The sequence below is a fragment of the Drosophila serrata genome, unplaced genomic scaffold (genome assembly GCF_035046125.1).
Source record: "Drosophila serrata isolate PLE 108 unplaced genomic scaffold, ASM3504612v1 contig_272, whole genome shotgun sequence".
NCBI lineage: Eukaryota > Metazoa > Arthropoda > Insecta > Diptera > Drosophilidae > Drosophila > Drosophila serrata.
In genome coordinates, this window is record NW_028257170.1 from 2,879,835 (window position 1) to 2,894,780 (window position 14,946).

The 14,946-nt window shown below is 40.8% G+C and overlaps 5 protein-coding genes across 5 annotated transcripts; all 5 read right to left on the reverse strand.

Moving 5' to 3' along the window:
* Window positions 1-146: 146 nt before the first annotated feature.
* LOC110176715 (carboxypeptidase B1) lies at window positions 147-1,818 on the reverse strand. The gene is made up of 3 exons (XM_020943155.2): window positions 1,517-1,818; window positions 566-1,459; window positions 147-508 (listed from the first exon to the last, which is right to left on the reverse strand). Exons 1-3 carry the CDS (start codon window positions 1,594-1,596, stop codon window positions 205-207), a joined length of 1,278 nt encoding a protein of 425 aa, XP_020798814.2. The 5' UTR covers window positions 1,597-1,818; the 3' UTR covers window positions 147-204.
* Window positions 1,819-2,509: 691 nt separating this feature from the next.
* LOC147643482 (uncharacterized) lies at window positions 2,510-3,271 on the reverse strand. The gene is made up of 2 exons (XM_086834196.1): window positions 3,022-3,271; window positions 2,510-2,953 (listed from the first exon to the last, which is right to left on the reverse strand). The coding sequence occupies exons 1-2, from the start codon at window positions 3,178-3,180 to the stop codon at window positions 2,624-2,626; spliced, it is 489 nt and encodes a 162-aa protein (XP_086690322.1). The 5' UTR covers window positions 3,181-3,271; the 3' UTR covers window positions 2,510-2,623.
* Window positions 3,272-3,310: 39 nt separating this feature from the next.
* Window positions 3,311-4,950, reverse strand: LOC110176727 (carboxypeptidase B1). The gene is made up of 3 exons (XM_020943169.2): window positions 4,824-4,950; window positions 3,807-4,709; window positions 3,311-3,745 (listed from the first exon to the last, which is right to left on the reverse strand). Exons 1-3 carry the CDS (start codon window positions 4,895-4,897, stop codon window positions 3,448-3,450), a joined length of 1,275 nt encoding a protein of 424 aa, XP_020798828.2. The 5' UTR covers window positions 4,898-4,950; the 3' UTR covers window positions 3,311-3,447.
* A 112-nt stretch (window positions 4,951-5,062) lies between these two features.
* Window positions 5,063-6,912, reverse strand: LOC110176728 (carboxypeptidase B1). The gene is made up of 2 exons (XM_086834197.1): window positions 5,908-6,912; window positions 5,063-5,405 (listed from the first exon to the last, which is right to left on the reverse strand). Exons 1-2 carry the CDS (start codon window positions 6,873-6,875, stop codon window positions 5,099-5,101), a joined length of 1,275 nt encoding a protein of 424 aa, XP_086690323.1. The 5' UTR covers window positions 6,876-6,912; the 3' UTR covers window positions 5,063-5,098.
* Window positions 6,913-7,172: 260 nt separating this feature from the next.
* On the reverse strand, window positions 7,173-14,739 carry LOC110176733 (carboxypeptidase B). Its single transcript, XM_020943176.2, has 6 exons — window positions 13,789-14,739; window positions 9,157-9,634; window positions 8,889-9,077; window positions 8,171-8,281; window positions 7,924-8,078; window positions 7,173-7,553 (listed from the first exon to the last, which is right to left on the reverse strand). The coding sequence occupies exons 1-6, from the start codon at window positions 13,887-13,889 to the stop codon at window positions 7,262-7,264; spliced, it is 1,326 nt and encodes a 441-aa protein (XP_020798835.2). The 5' UTR covers window positions 13,890-14,739; the 3' UTR covers window positions 7,173-7,261.
* Window positions 14,740-14,946: the final 207 nt, after the last annotated feature.

Sequence of the window (14,946 nt, forward strand, 5' to 3'; positions counted from 1 at the left end):
AATTTCACCTTATTTCCGAATAACTACCCAATAAAATGAGCTATCAGTAATGACGATAGTTAACAGAAATTTAATCTGAAAGATAAGACAACCAATAATGAACAATTAACTTTTATCAAACTGGACAAACCAAATAATAGATTGTCTTTATAGCGGCAAGATAATTCACAAATAACGATTTATTGATAGAATCTGATTAGCAATTCAAGCAAGTGGATACTTGGCCACCACTTTCCTGGCCATGGCAGCAATGCCCACCCAGGTCTCCTTGACCAAGTGATCAATATCCGAGGCTGGGGGATCGAAGCCGGTGCCGCCAGGTGGCAGTTCCATGGTAAAGGAAATGGGGAAGCCAGCATTAAAAGCATAGTCATCACTGGCTCCGGCGGCCACATAAAGGACCAGAGTGGAGGATCCTATCACATACTCAGTGCCAGTGGCCTCGAGTATAGCATCATAGCCAGCCTTGGCCACCTCATGCAAGTCGTCAACGGTCTCCGGCAGATCTCTGGAATGTAGAAATCATTAAAGTTTACACTTTGTAATGGAAGTGGTGAGCACTTACTCGCTCCAGCCCCAAGGATATAGAATGTACGGTCCATAAGAGTGCAGGGTCAGATACATCTTTCCGCGATCCGCATAGCTATGAATGAGATCCCCAACCACGACAGCCTCCGGCTCAGAGAAGGCCTTCGAACCAGCATAGGTATTATCGCAGGGATTCTCGGAGGCACCCTCCTCGTTCCAATGGAAATCAAAGTTCCTGTTGGGATCGGTGCCAATGCAACTGTCGCTGCTTGGCTTTCGGGTCTTCCGCCACATGCGTGTGTCCGCCGACACCTGGGTGTACTCATAACCATCGGGATTCACCACGGGTAGGATAACCCAATCGTAGTCCTTCAGCAAGTCGGCATTCTCCTCAAGATTCTCCACAAGTTGACTGATCAAGTAGACCACAGCTGCCGGAGAGATCCATTCGCGGGCGTGAAAGCCACCGTCCACGAGAATCACATTCTTGTTCCGTCTGCCGTCGCCATTGGTTATGGTGACTGTCTTCATCAGGCGTTTCTCATAGCTCTTGCCCACAGTTTTCACGAAAACCCGACGCGGATACTCCTTGGCCAAATCCTCAATAAACTGATTGATCTCGCCGTGGGAATAGTACCGCTCCGTGCCCAGTCTTCCATTGTAGGGAAACCAATTCCGCAACATGCGATCCGTGTCAAACTGCCGGCTCAATGTTAGTCCCAAATTTCTGTTCACAATCTCGTAGTTCACATTATGCTCATCCATAAGCTTTACGAAATTCACCTGCTCCTGGGGATGAACCATCACCCTAGCCGGATGACTGCCAGATGCAGAAAACACCTCGTAATATGAGTCATTTTTGGCCAAATCGGAAATGGCAAATTGCAGAGCCGATGAGCGAGCTTTGGAGGTCACTTCGTAGATCTTGTACCTGGATTAAGAAGTTATTTATAATAAATTTAATATATATATATAACTCATTTCCTACCCCTCATATTTGTTAACCTTTTGTAGTCCTGCGGACAGGCTCAGGCAACTTAGAGCCAGCAAAATCCACCAAACTGTCATCTTTCCACGTTGCCAGCTCTTCGGAAAATAAAAATTCCACCCCAGCGAGCAAACTTTACTGATTCGTTATCATCAAATCGAACTACGCGGATGGTTGTTAAATCAAGAGAAATCGATCATAGGCTATGATTGCCGACAATCAAATTGACGAACCCTTATCAGACACGTTCCCAATTACGCTCTCTCATATTTTTTAATAAAAAAGTGGAAATCAATTCAATTCTGTTACAATATAAAAAAATTAGTTTTTAATAAACAACAAGAAAGGGAGCTAACTTCGAGAAGCCGAATGGATTCGATTGTGAAGTCTCTCATAACTAGGCCAAAGATACATTAATTGCAATAAGGAAAACTTTTCTGTGTTGTCTTTAAAAATATTTGTAAAATATTTTCTGGAATATTTTTTCAAATGTTTTATTATTTATTTATTTTGAATAATAAATAATGAGTTAGCTCAGTAGATTCTAGATCTAGGCCTGATCTATCCCATAGCAAATATTTACATGATATAATTAATATAATTGTCAAGGTTATGACTTACCGCAGAAGAGGAGACACTCATATCCATAGTCATTGCCTCATTCCTTCCAGTGTATATTCTTAGGGACTTCAATTAGGCTTTTCATGCTTATCCAGATATATATAATTAGTCAGCTTATATTTATGGGTTCGAAGGCCAATCACTATCACTAACACCATAGATGTTGACACTGGGGAGGCCGCGGACAGAATGAGGCCCGTGCCACGGCAGCGCACTGTATTTATAGTGTCCGAGTCAAGAGAACAGAGAAAGCAAGAGCGAGAGAGAGTGAGAGAGAGATACCCCAGGGATAGGCACAGAGCGATAGAGCGATCACTAGAGAGATGTTCAGAGAGAGAGAGAGGGACTCAAAAACTCAAAATTCGGCAAATGTTAAGTATACGTAGTGGTGCGACTTTTTATTTCCTAAATGTTACAATTCCTTTAAGGGGGCTCTCTCCGGGACTTCAGGCATCTATGGCTCAACCTAGTTTATCATCGGCATGCCTAGGGACAACACGGCATGGGGCACTTCGGTGGACACCGTGGTTTGGGGCACCTCGGTTTAGGGCAGCAAGCCAGTGGATCAGGTACTGGGCAACACGGTGGTGGCTTCGGTAAGGGGCAACACGGTGGTGGCTTAGGTTTGGGGCAACTCGGGTTTGGCTTGGGACAAACCGGCATTGGCTTGGGGCACTTTGGCTTTGCACTTTTCCTCTTCACAGCACAGGCCTTCTTAGGCTTTGAGCACTTCCTCTTTCGCTTGGCGGAAGACTTCTTCTTTTTCGTTTTCGAACACTTCATTCGATCACAGGGGCTGCTTTGCCCGCCGTATACCTTTCGGAAGGATCATAATTTAATTATTTAATCCCTTAAACTAATAATTAAACAAATTATTAACTTACAGGAGAAAACAAATCTCGCTTACGTTCGGGCATACTGCCCCAGTAGCGTGCGGCTGCCTCCGTTACTCGCACTGTGTAATTCTCGAGGAAGTTGTAAAAGCCATTGTCATTTTCGTCTCCAGAGAAACCCTCCCGACCAAATGGATTCAACGTATTCATAATTTGAAACTAGACTGTAAGCGTACAAAATTTTACCTAAAAATACAATCAAATCGAATTTTTCTAAAAATTTTTTCTGTAAAAATTGTTGTACTCCGACCGGGTTTACGATTTAGACTGATTCTATAGCTAAGCAGCAGTACATAGGTCAATTTTTATTTGAAGGGAGAGCTAAAGATTACTAGATTTTCATGATTAACAACTAACATTTTACTGAGCCAGAGACCAAGAAATGTGTAAATTTATTAATGTACAAAATAAAAGCTCTTAGTACATCTCAAGTAGCTTCTCGGCCATGGCACGGATACCGATCCAGGTCTCCTTGACGAACTCATCGATGCGAGTGACTGGTGGATTGAATCCAATGCTTCCAGCTCCAGTCAGTTCCATGGTGATGGACACATTGAATCCAGCATAGTAACCATAATCATCACTGGCACCAGCAGCAATGTAGAGGACATTGGTAGAAGATCCATATGTGTAGACGGTGCCAGTGGCGGTCTCAATGGCCTCGGCTCCAGTGCGGGCAACCGCATCCAGATCTTCCCAGTTATCGGGCAGATCGCTGAAAGAATAATATTTTTTTTTACATAACTTATAATTATAATTTATAGTATTTAACTTACGAAGTCCAACCCCAAGGATACAGCAGATAGTTGCCATAAGAGTGAATGGTGAGGTACATAATGCCACGATCCGCCAGAGAATGCATCAAATCCCGCACTACGATCGTCTCGGGTTCGGAGAAGGCATAGGGACCGGCATAGGTATCCGAGCAGGGATTCGATGAGGCGCCTTCCTCGTTCCAGTGGAACGCAAAGTTACGGTTGGGATCTGCTCCGTAACAGGTCTGTCCGGCATAGTTGTAAGGCTGACGGGTCTTACGCCACATCCGGGCAAGGGTTCCGGTCTGGGAATGCTCATAGCCATCGGCATTGACCAGGGGCATAATGACCCAATCGTAGTCCTGCAGCAGGTGAGCATTCTGCTCAAACTGTTCCACCAGCTGATCAATAACATACAGAACCGCCGCCGGGGAGATCCATTCTCTGGCATGGAAGCCACCATCCATGAAGATCACCTTCTTGCCGGCCTTACCGTCGCCATTCGTAATGGTAATGGTCTTCAGGACTCGTTTTTCGTAGGACCATCCCACTGTTTTCACATAGACACGATGGGGAAACCGTTGGGCCAAGTCATCGATGTAGTTTATGATCTCCTCGTGGTTGTAATAGCGCTCGGTGCTCAAGCGACCCTTGCCCGTAATGGGACTCAGGAGTCGCTGGAGCTTCCTTTGGGTAAACTCCTCGGCAATAGAAGCGCCCAGGTTGAAGTTAATGACCCTACTGGCTATCTGATGGCTCTCAACGAGTTCCTGGAACTGCTCCAGCTGTTTGGGGCTGACAACCACTCGGGAAGGATGTCCCAAAACACGACTCTCGCTAAGGAAATCGAAGCCTTCCAAGCTGAGTTGGTGTAGGAACTTTGCCTGATCCATGGTCGAAGGGGTTACCTCATAAATGCGATAGCTAAAATAAATCAGAATTTCATACTAAATCAGTTTCTCTTGCAATATTTCCAGTAGTTAATATTCTTATAATATTTCCTGTAAACTTGTAAAGCTCTTCCACTCAATAACTTACCCCTCATAGTCACGGTCGGCTGCCACCAAAGCGGCGCCTAAGAGGAGCACTAGCAAGCCCAGGGAAAACTTCATCTTCGATCAGACTAAGCAACCGCGTGGCTGGGGCTAGCCACTTAAATAGCCACCAAAGTCACCCGTTAGCGTATCTAATCACCAAATAGATCAATAAATAATAAAGCACTCCAAAAACTCCCGCACCGGTGACCCGCCAAATCAGAGCTGGCGCAATTTCCCAGTTAATGTCTCTTTATTTACAGCCCTATTATTGGGAGATTACGCCGGGTAGCGTCTTATCACCTCCATGGCCATGGCCCGCACACCCACCCAACTCTCCGTGACCAGGCCCTCGATGTGCGAGACCCAGGGATCGAAGCCTAGGAATCCCGATGCCGGCAGCTCCATGGTCATTGCCACCGTGGCATTGGCCACTCCGAGAGCAAAGTCCGCCGTGTCACCGGATGTAGGATAAAGGACGTAGTAGGTGCTGCCCCAAGTGTAGATCCCATTGGTGGAGTGAATAATGGCCATGGCGCCGGCCTCCGCCACGGTCATCATGTCCTGGTAGTGATCCGGTAAGTCACTGAAATAGATCGAATTTTAAGAAAAAATTAGACATTTTTAAACTTTGGCAGATAATTATAATGAGGAGTTAACAAAATATTTTCAAATGCTAGGAAATATATAGATAAACTTAATTGCAAGTTGTTTTTCTCTATTATTTATATAACATATACATATACTGTGAATGCTTCTGTAATTGATAACTATTTTATTTATTAGGCGCAACTTTCTTGACTTTATCTAAACGCAGTAAATTAAAAATTGTGCTTTGGAATTTTAGTTTGTTATATAAAAAATATAAGTTTTTGACATTCTTGCAAGCCTCTAGCTATCTTGCAATTATAACTTGGATAGGTGGTGCTCGTGTTATGGAAGAAAAAGTTGCAAAAATATTTCATAGTAACAACTGACAAACTTACTAACTAAAGTAATATTATGAATATAATCTTTTCAATTCTATCTAAAATAAATAACTTCTTAGAAGCAATATAGCAAATAAAAAGTCTTATCTATAAACTTACTTGGTATATCCCCAAGGCAGTAGAAAGTAGTTTCCGTAGGAGTGAAGTGATAGATACCATGTAAGCCTGTCACTATAATGAAGCAAGACATCTCTCAGAACCTGTGACTCTGGCTGATCGAAGGGCTCCTCGCCCCGGTAAATGTCCTCGCAAGGATCTGGTGAGGATCCCTCGTCGTGTCCCCACTCATAGCCAAAGTTTCTGTTCAGATCAGTACCCACGCAATCCGGATTGGTTGTGGGACGACGGGTCTTTCGCCAGTATCGTGAATCCGTATGCGTATACTCATAGCCATCCGCATTGACCACGGGCACGATGACCCAGTCAAAGTCCGCTAAGAGCTCCTGGTTTTCCACATAGTTGTCCAACAGCTGCTGGATAATGTAGAGGGCCATTGAGGGTGAAATCCATTCTCGGGCATGAACAGTGCCGTCGACCAGGATCACGGGCTTGTTTTGCCTTCCATCGCCATTTGTGATGGTCAGAACCTTCAGGGGTCGTCTCTCATAACTCCAACCGAACTGCTTCACCTGAGCTCTCTTTGGGAACCGTGCAGGCAGAGTGTCCAGATAATCATTGATTTCCGAGTGAGTGTAAAAGGCTTGCAGAACATCAAGATGGGGCAACTGAATCCTCTGCTTTCTCTTTAGATTGTCTGCTCTCTGGGCCTGCACTAAGGGTGCTAAGTCCTGGATCAGCAGTCGGTGTTCCACGAGGTATTCTTCAAGAATGCTAACCAAATCATCGGCTTCTCCGGGAGGAACTATAACCTTCACAGTTCCATTTCCAGTTGAACGCAGAAAATCCCAAAGCGGCTTCTCCTTGGACAACTTCCTTACAAGACTCTCCTGTTCATCTCGAGGCGACTGCAGCTCAAACACCTTGAAGTCCTTGTAGTCCTGCCAAGCAAAGAGGAGTATTGGTTGCACCAAAAGAAGTAATAAGCAGCTCGCAACTTTTGAAGACATATTTCCCCGAATGTTCGATATAGACTGAACGATATGAACTGGCTCGATCTAATAGCATTACCAAAGTTTATCATTTTATTGGAGACGCTGCCGCCTGTTTACGATACCAAAAGCGACTTTATATATACATATGCTTCCGTTTATGACACAGACTAACTAAGTAGTTCTCACTTTTGTTTGCCAGGGTTTCAGTAATGACTGCCTAATAAACTAGTTCCAAGTAAACAAAAGTACTTCACAAACTTCACTTCACTTCACAATGCTTTAGCATGAAAATGAAATTCAAATATCAAAGACTTTCTCAATATTCATCTCTTTAATGCTTAACAACGAGGTCACTAATTAGTTTAAGTTTAACAAACAATAAATTCAATCGTTTAAATATCTTAATAGAGGCTAACATGCCGAATAAACTCAATGAAGCCGGCGAATGTCTCCTTGCAGACATGGACGATGTCGTGGGCGGGCACATGGAACTCATCTCCGGGCAGCTCTAGTGTGTAGGACAGGGGAATACCCAGGTTACCGTAGGCATAGTCATCCAAGCTGCCGGATGCCTCATACAGGATCGAAGCTGAGGTGCCAATGGTGTACCTGGTGCCACGGTATTTGCCGATCTGGTTGGCGGCCCTCAGAGCCACCGAGCGGAGTGTTCCCACCGTGGGAGGTACAGTGTTTCTGCAGAGGAAGAAAAGTACATACAATATTAATTAACTAAACTTAAATATTCAGAAACTTTTTTTAATATTTATTCTTCTGTTAAAAAATACAATACACTTCTGTGCGTAATATTTCAAAGTTCATTTCCCATACCTTTTTCTCACTGTATAAAAACGAGAGTGAGCAGCGAATTAAATGGATGCAGTTCCAGAAATATTCGGCCTTAATTGCTTTTAGCAAATAATTGAAAAGTAAATTGAATTTCTTTTCCGGGCTTCCCCGCTGGCTAGGCCGCGGATGGGGTTTTCGGACATGGTATATGGAAATCTGGGGGAGGGAAGTCCCACATACTCCCAATACCCATACCCAATCCCATGGTCATACTCACTTCGCATAGCCGTAGGGATAAAAAATGAATTTGCCAAATGAGTGAACATCCAGGCTGAGTTTCACACGATGCCGATTGAATTCCAGATACCTCACCACGGCGGATGTTTCCGGTTCCGAGTTCGGCGACGTTCCCGAGTAAACCTCAGAGCAGAGCTGTCGTTGTTTTTTTTTTTATTTTTTGTAATGAAAAAGAAAACCATGATTACGACGCGACTCAATGGCGAAGGTCAATGTTAAGGGCTTACATTCTGACTGGCACCCTGATAGTTCCAATGGTTGCCAAAGTTCCGGTTGATATCCACACCAGAGCAGGCATGACCGGCGTAACGATGACGGTTCTTGCGCCAGAAACGATCCTAGAAGTACACAAAAATTGAGAACAAGATTGAGAAACTATTTAATAACTATATATTTAAGATTATACCTATTTTCTATTCATTTTTAATATATAATTTAAATATGCTATAGACTTGTATTTAAATATACAATACAAGTTTTTTTGTCACAGTCTACCTTATAAGAAGGTATCATTTTCAAACCTTACTTTTATTTGATTGTCCTAAGATAAGTATTATTAAAATATACATATGTTATATAGAAATATATAAATTATTGATTAATATTTTATTCGTAGTTAAAAAATATAAAAAGAAATAAGTTAATATATTTCAGAAACATTTTTGGCATTTATTAGTTAATATTATCTAGGATGCCCTGTATTTAAGTATATTTTGACTAAAATAAATGACTTTGTTAAAATGTTCTTAAGATATTCTTTGATGTATAGATGCTTATAAATATGTACATATATACAAATTTGGTGTGCACTATATACTTTGTTGAATATTATATAAATAACGAAAATAAGAATATTTATGAAATTTAAAATACATTTTTATTTAATGTATTAAATGTAGTTATAATTAGTTAGTTGTATTAATTTAAAACTCTTCCAAAACTTACCGACGTATGTGTATATTCATAGCCATCAGGATTAACGAGGGGCACTAGGAATACCTCCACATCCTGCAAAACCCGCTGGAAGGCGCGCAGGTTACTCAGGAGCTCATAAGCTAGATACAGGACCGTCTGTGTGGTGATCCATTCCCGTCCATGGGCCGCTGCCTGGATGTAAGCCACTCGTCGATGGCGCTAGATATGTTATAGATCAGGAATTAATATAGGTTTGAATAAAATATAGCTATGAAAATAAAAATGTAATATATCTTACCACCCGGCTGTTCAGTGAAATGGAGAGTGCTGCAATATGACGACCCTCGTTGGAGTGGCCCAGGGACTCGTAGCGACAGTACTGAGGATACCTGGCCGCCAGTCCGCTCATGAAACTGAGCACCTCATGGTAGCGGGGATAGTGAGAGAAGAAGCCGCGGGCCTGGCGACGCGACCGGCGACGTGGTTGCTCCGCCTCCACGCAATCCTCCTGCTGGCATTCCTCATACTCCTCCTCCTCGGCGAAGGAGCTATTCGCCTGCAGGGCGGCCATCAGTTCCATGAGTGGCTGCATCTGATAGCTGACGCCCAGGCTGGAGAGGCGGGTCTCAAGCTGTGCCTTCCGCCGGGGGCTCACCGTCAGCACGGAGGAGTTGCGGGTCAGTAGCCAGAAATCCAACTCAGCATCGTTGGTCTGCAGATCCACCATGTAACGGAAGGCATTCTCATCGCCATGCTGAACCGTGTATTTTGTGTAGCTGAAATAAGCATTTATTTTATTTTATTTAAAGTAAAGTAATTTAAATAAAATACTCATAATACAAAAATATCTAGTGTCCGACCCCCTTGACTAAAATTATACTTAACATTTCATGTTGATATAATTTATCTCATCTAAGATTTATTTTCAGATCATGGTGTTTTTAATCTAAACTCTTTAATCTGGAAAATTAATATTAATGGAGGTGCGGATCAAAGAGTCTAAAAAAACTTAATTAATAAAACAAACAATCTTTGGGCCATATTTTGGAAGTGAGTATGTCAAGGTTGGGCAATCTATTGTTTTTTAAAAAATAAGTGTTAATTAATTCATTGTAGAGATAATACACCATGTTCCAACTAAATATATTTTAGCGTCCATTTGACAAGCATTTAATTTATTTAAAACACACAAACATTTTAACACTTTTTGGTGGTCCTTCTAACAAGTTAATTTTAGTCAGTGGAACCGAGGGTGTGATATGCTTATTAGCCGTTCGCAATTAGCTGATGGATAAATTCCCCGATAGGTAATAATAATTTAGTCTATATAGAGCCGGGAAATCCCGATGATTGCTCCACATGTCTCAAACTAATTGGACAACAAATTAATTTATGGCTCGCCCTCGCCCGGCGTCAAAATGAGTTGTTGATTCATAAATTTATGCAAAGCGGTTTGCTGGCTGGCTGGCTCTTTGCCGTTTGTTGGCTCTTTGCCACCACGCTCGGATCGGTGGCCAATTTATCATCTCGTAAAATTCCACAACGGCACACAGCACACACACGAAATACAAGAAATAATGAAGCAACAAGCGATGCCAGCGAAGATCTGCCTTAAGTCCATGCATTTATCTAGGGTTTGTGGGTGGTGCAGAGGGGGTACACAGCTAGAAAATCTATGTCAATAATATTGACAAGTATTACCCAATAACCTGACATATCACAGTGGTCTCTCGTACCAATATTACTTTTTTGCTAGACTTCATTATTAGTTCCTAGAATGCAATAATGACAGATATACCTCTTTTTAAAATTAGTATTAATTTTACAATACTGGAAATATAAAGATACACGGATGATAAGATGATAAGAACCAACATAAATGTAAAAATAAATATGTTTACTCAGAGTACACATCATGTGCCAAAATCCATTATGATATATAGAGCACTTAAGAAGCATATATAGTCATATCAATAATATCAAAAATAATATTATCACAACATAAAAATATTCATTCATATCTAGCTGAATTTATTCAACAATCAAACAATAACTAAATATTTATTTATTTATATAAAGCTAGCGGTTGGTTGTAAACTAAAGGCGCTCTTAGGATAATGAGCATTGGCTGCTGAGGCCTAATTACTAAATAATAAACCAAGATTTATATTTTTCAAATTATGAATTAAAATCCAAATAATTTCCCCCAGTGCATTCGCTTTTGTGTCTGAAGACAAAGGCGCCAACTAAACGCTAATCACGTGTGGCAGCCAACGGCATCCAATGATAATTTAATTAAGCGCCCTCCCGCCATCAGCCGAATTGGAATAACCGGCACGGCGGGGCACATTTTTCATCTTTACATATAAAGATATGGTTTATAATTTTCCCAACACATTTTTAGGCAAATCAGGGGGCCATTGTCCATCAAATGCCACCGGCCTTGTGGAAATGCATAACTCTCTGGGCTTGCTTTGCATGCTTCAAATTATATACATTTCTTATAATTTTGAACTTGAAAAGCTTGGGTGATGATGAAACCATCGCCTCTGCACCAGTAGCAATGATCGGAAGGAAGCTGGCAATTGCTAGACGGACGGACGGAGGGTATTCCAGCCTTTGGCTCTGAAATTCTACCCTTTGCCACCGCAAAGCCCTCATCCATCACTCATACGCCACATGGGCCACAGTGACAGACAACGATTGGAGATGTTGTTGCTCGAGGGCAGCGGCTTGTTTGGCAAACATTTCGCACATTTTGCGATTGCGATTTCAAATCACAAATTGCGAAAATTATCATCGGAAGTGTTGGGTTGTCTAGTGTTTTGCTGTGTTGTGTTGTGTTGTTTGTGGCGTTCAACTGTTGGCCATTGACCAAAGCGACAAAACGTTTAGCGATGCTTATTATGTATTATGACGACTTCTAATCACGGCCAATGGCCATGGGCACGGTTAAGGGCAATATTGGTGGCGTTGAAATGTGAATATACTTTTTAGTTTAGTTTCAATAGGAAATATTGTAGTAAACTCCACTTTTTGTAGTGTCAAATAAATGATTATTAAACAAGAAAGGAAGCTAACTTCGGCACGCCGAAGTTTATATACCCTTGCAGATAGAACTTCTATGAATAGGAATCCATACAATATAAATTATATATATTTGTGTTAAAAAACAATGAAGTAATACCTGCTTTCAATTCATTCACCTATACATATTATATTTGCAGTTTTACATTCACAGATTTGAATTTTTTCTTTACATCAATCGATCGTTTGTATGGCACCTATATGATATAGTCGTCCGATTTTTATGAAATTTGCCACAAAATTTAAGACTTATATAAAATGGCTATACCTCAAATTTGATGAAAATCAGCTGAAAACTGAAAAAGTTATAAATTTAATTGTATTAATTTCTCGATCGTTCCTATGGGAGCTATATGATATAGTAGTCCGATTTTCATAAAATTTTATGCAAAATTGTAGAGTATAGTAGAATGGCTATATCTCAAATTTGATCCAATTCTATTGAAAACTGAAAAAGTTTAAAATTTTTTTGTAAAAATTTTCCGATCATTCCTATGGCAGCTATATGATATAGTCGTCCGATCCGGCCCGTTCCGACATATATACGAGTGAGAGTATATAGAAGGCTAACTACAAAGTTTCATTCAGATAGCTTCAAAACTGAGAGACTAGTTTGCGTAGAAACGGACAGACGGACAGACGGACAGACGGACAGACGGACAGACGGACAGAAGGACAGACGGACAGACGGACAGACGGACAGACGGACATGGCTAGATCGACTCGGCTGTTGATCCTGATCAAGAATATATATACTTTATATAGTCGGAGGTGCCTCCTTCACTGCGTTGCAAACTTCTGACTGAAATTATAATACCCTGCAAGGGTATAAATATCACAATACATTGAAAATTAAACTTCATAAGATAAAAGAGCAAGTAAAAGGATTGCCTTTAGGTATAAAATCAGTTAAGAATATTCATAATGCGTTAAATGTTACAGTTTGAGGCACATTATTTAATATTGTTAGGCAGGAATTTTCTCAGGAAAGTAAAAATATATATTTTTTATAAACAATACTATTGCTTTTTTTATTAGTTGTTTGATTTTCTCAACCTTTAACTGGTTTCATCATTGTGAAGCAGGTTGTTAATACAATCAGTTTCACTCTTAATCACGGAAACTCTTTAGCAAACTTTTGTTTTTGATTTAAGTTTCTTTTTTTATTAGTAGAATTTTAATTAAAAGGTACGAATATTCTCAAAATCAATTAATCAATTTTAGGCTAAGTTATGACATTTGAAACACATTCATTCATCCATAAAATAATCATATAAAATTATCGGTTTATTCATATCTTAGGGTTTCATTATTGCCAAAAGTCATAAATATTTTTATTTCAAAAACAAATTTAATCAATAAAGAATTAACCATTTGCTTAAACTTTTGTAAGGGGTAAAATCATTAAAATTGTCTAAAATGCATGAAGCCAAATAGGCAGTATCCTAATGAAAACCACCACAGAAAATCTTAATAAATTCAAAAGATTCATAGATTATCAAAGCTATCGCTCCAATCAGGATGACTTTAACTTGGTGGATACGAACATAATGCATGTAGCCTTATTTATTGGACCCTTTGGCTTACTCAAAGAAGATTTATATGGACAGCAAGGACAAGGATCACAAGGAGTATGAGTTGAGTAGTTAACTTAAGCTGACATCGTGGCCCTGATCATCATGAAACTTGTTTTATAACTAGAGACACACAAAAAATTCAATTAATGCGATACACCTGATTGATGTGTACGACACAGACATTATCTTTTTTGCTGCTGCTACTAGTGGTTTTTCGGTAACGTTGTAAATTATAATTAATGCGAGTAGCCGCTGATGATGATTACCCTTCGTAGCCGGCCAGGTTGTTACCGAGGCCGGAGCCCGCCAGTCCGAGGAGGCAGAGCGCCAAGCTGCACACGATTCCCTGCCACATTTTCATTATCATGTACTATATATTCGCAATGCTGTGTACACTTTTATTCACTTCCACGATCTGCCCAATTATGTATTAATTTATGCAGTTGCAGTTGCATGGACAAGCACACGATTTTTAGTTTATATGTATCTCTGAATTGCACTTTTGTTGGACGCTAGTTTTGTGTCTTATTGTTTGCGCGCTGCACTTGAGCCACCTGATTATGCAAGTGGCTATAATTGAATAGTTAATATTTGTTAATGGCAAACAGTAAGTAGACGATCAGCGGACGCGATCCGTGCGTTCCATCTCCGGTCCGGCGGAAGACTGACGGGCGGTTCGAAAAGCGGCCAAGAAAGAAGACGAGAGGCTGGCCAAAAAGCACACAGACCGAAAAAAATGGTCTCGGATCTCGCGGAGTTGATTGTTTAGAAAAGTGAGTGTCAAGGTCGGGCTTGTGACCAGTTTTTTTGGGTTCCGAAGATATACAATATGAGACCGCGTCACGAGACGAGTTGCGGGAAGCCTTTTAGCCAATTGATCGTGGCACGCGTCAGTTTTATATTTATTAAATCGATTTTTATGGCTTAGAACTTCTTGATTATCTTTGCATAATTTATACACCGGCTTAATGCCCTTTAATTTTTACTTTTCCTTTTTTTCTCTGTATTGCTTATTGGTCTTGATTGGTTTTTTTCGAAAATCGAAAACTAGTTTTCTATAATTTGATCACTTTTTGGCCGAAACAATTTGTTTTCTGGCTTATTTGTGGATTCTGCATCCGCATGTCGCGATTCGTGAATCGATTCTGAAGCCGTAGCTTGTTTATTTTCTGGTTTTTATAGAGGAACTCGTCTTATTGCTAAGGTTTTTATGCTTTCGGCTTCCTAATGTCATGATGATGAGTGTTCTGTGTGCCGTGTGTGCGGTTCGATTTGAAAGTTCAAGATGTATCGTTCCTTTGGAGCACTGAACTTTCGATTTTGTTGGCCAAAAACTGACAAGGTCAAGCCATAGCCGGAAGTCGGGAGCACTTCATTACAGTTACCATCATCTAAATACGCATTTATTGAGTTCATTAATTCGT